At 35.9% G+C, this 914-nt stretch overlaps 1 protein-coding gene across 1 annotated transcript; it reads right to left on the reverse strand.

The window, feature by feature from the left end:
* Window positions 1–141: 141 nt before the first annotated feature.
* Window positions 142–914, reverse strand: LOC113295007. Its single transcript, XM_026543370.1, has 3 exons — window positions 789–914; window positions 522–690; window positions 142–431 (listed from the first exon to the last, which is right to left on the reverse strand). Exons 1-3 carry the CDS (start codon window positions 912–914, stop codon window positions 142–144), a joined length of 585 nt encoding a protein of 194 aa, XP_026399155.1.

A 914-nucleotide genomic window follows, 5' to 3' on the forward strand; every position in this document is an offset into this window, starting at 1 on the left:
ACACACACACTTTCCCCACCGCCACCCCAAGAAAAGAAAAAAAGAAAAAAATCTTCTTTGAATTGAGATTAGCTGATTAATAAGTTGATTTGGAAACTTGAAGGTGTTGATAAACCGGAACAGAATTGGGAACATGTTTAATCATTGTTGCTCTATCTGCCTGAGTAGAGAAATTGAAGACCATATGGATAACCTATCTTCAAAATTCTCCTTGATGGCTTTAAAAGACTCTTTCTTAGAATGACCCAAAAGAAGTGGTGAACCTAAGTATCTTTCTTTTGCATTCACAGTCTTGACTCCAAGAGTGCAAATAAGAGATTCAGCAACTCCGGGTTTGGTATGCTTGCTGAAATGTACTGCAGATTTATCAAAATTTATGACTTGGCCAAATTGTGTGCTGAAATTATGAAAAAGCTCTAGAAGATTGTTAACTGAAGAAAGATTTGCTTAAGTGAAAATCAATCAATCATCTGCAAATACCAAATGATTAATGGTTGGTGAATTAGCAGCCACTTTAATACCTTTGATTTTGTTGTTTTGCTGAGCAGCAATGAGATGTCCGGACAAAAGTTTCGTTGCAAGAATGAAAAGAAAAGTTGAAAGTGGGTCACCTTGTCTGATTCCTCTAGTTGGATTAAAATCTTCACATGGAGAGCCATTGAGAACTGATAGAGAAGCAGTATTGATACACTAATGAATTAACTCACAAAAGCCATCACAGAAACCAAAATACTTGAGAACTTTTATGAGAAAAGACTACTCCGGCCTATCAAATGCCTTTGACATGCCATCCAACCAATTTGGCCTCTTTTCTTCTTCATAGAGTGTATGATTTCTTGAGTTATAACTGTATTGTCACTAATGAGCTTTCCTGAAACATAAGCAGCTTGATAAGGGGAAATAATTTTTTCCAT

Source organism: Papaver somniferum, chromosome 7, assembly GCF_003573695.1.
Source record: "Papaver somniferum cultivar HN1 chromosome 7, ASM357369v1, whole genome shotgun sequence".
In the NCBI taxonomy this organism is placed as follows: Eukaryota; Viridiplantae; Streptophyta; class Magnoliopsida; order Ranunculales; family Papaveraceae; genus Papaver; species Papaver somniferum.

Coding starts and splice junctions, on each gene's coding strand:
- LOC113295007 (XM_026543370.1), bottom strand. CDS start 914: ATGGAAAAAATTATTTCCCCTTATCAAGCTGCTTATGTTTCAGGAAAG. Junction 691..788: donor GAGGCCAAATTGGTTGGATG/GCATGTCAAAGG, acceptor TTAATTCATTAG/TGTATCAATACTGCTTCTCT. Junction 432..521: donor GCAAAACAACAAAATCAAAG/GTATTAAAGTGG, acceptor ATCTTTCTTCAG/TTAACAATCTTCTAGAGCTT.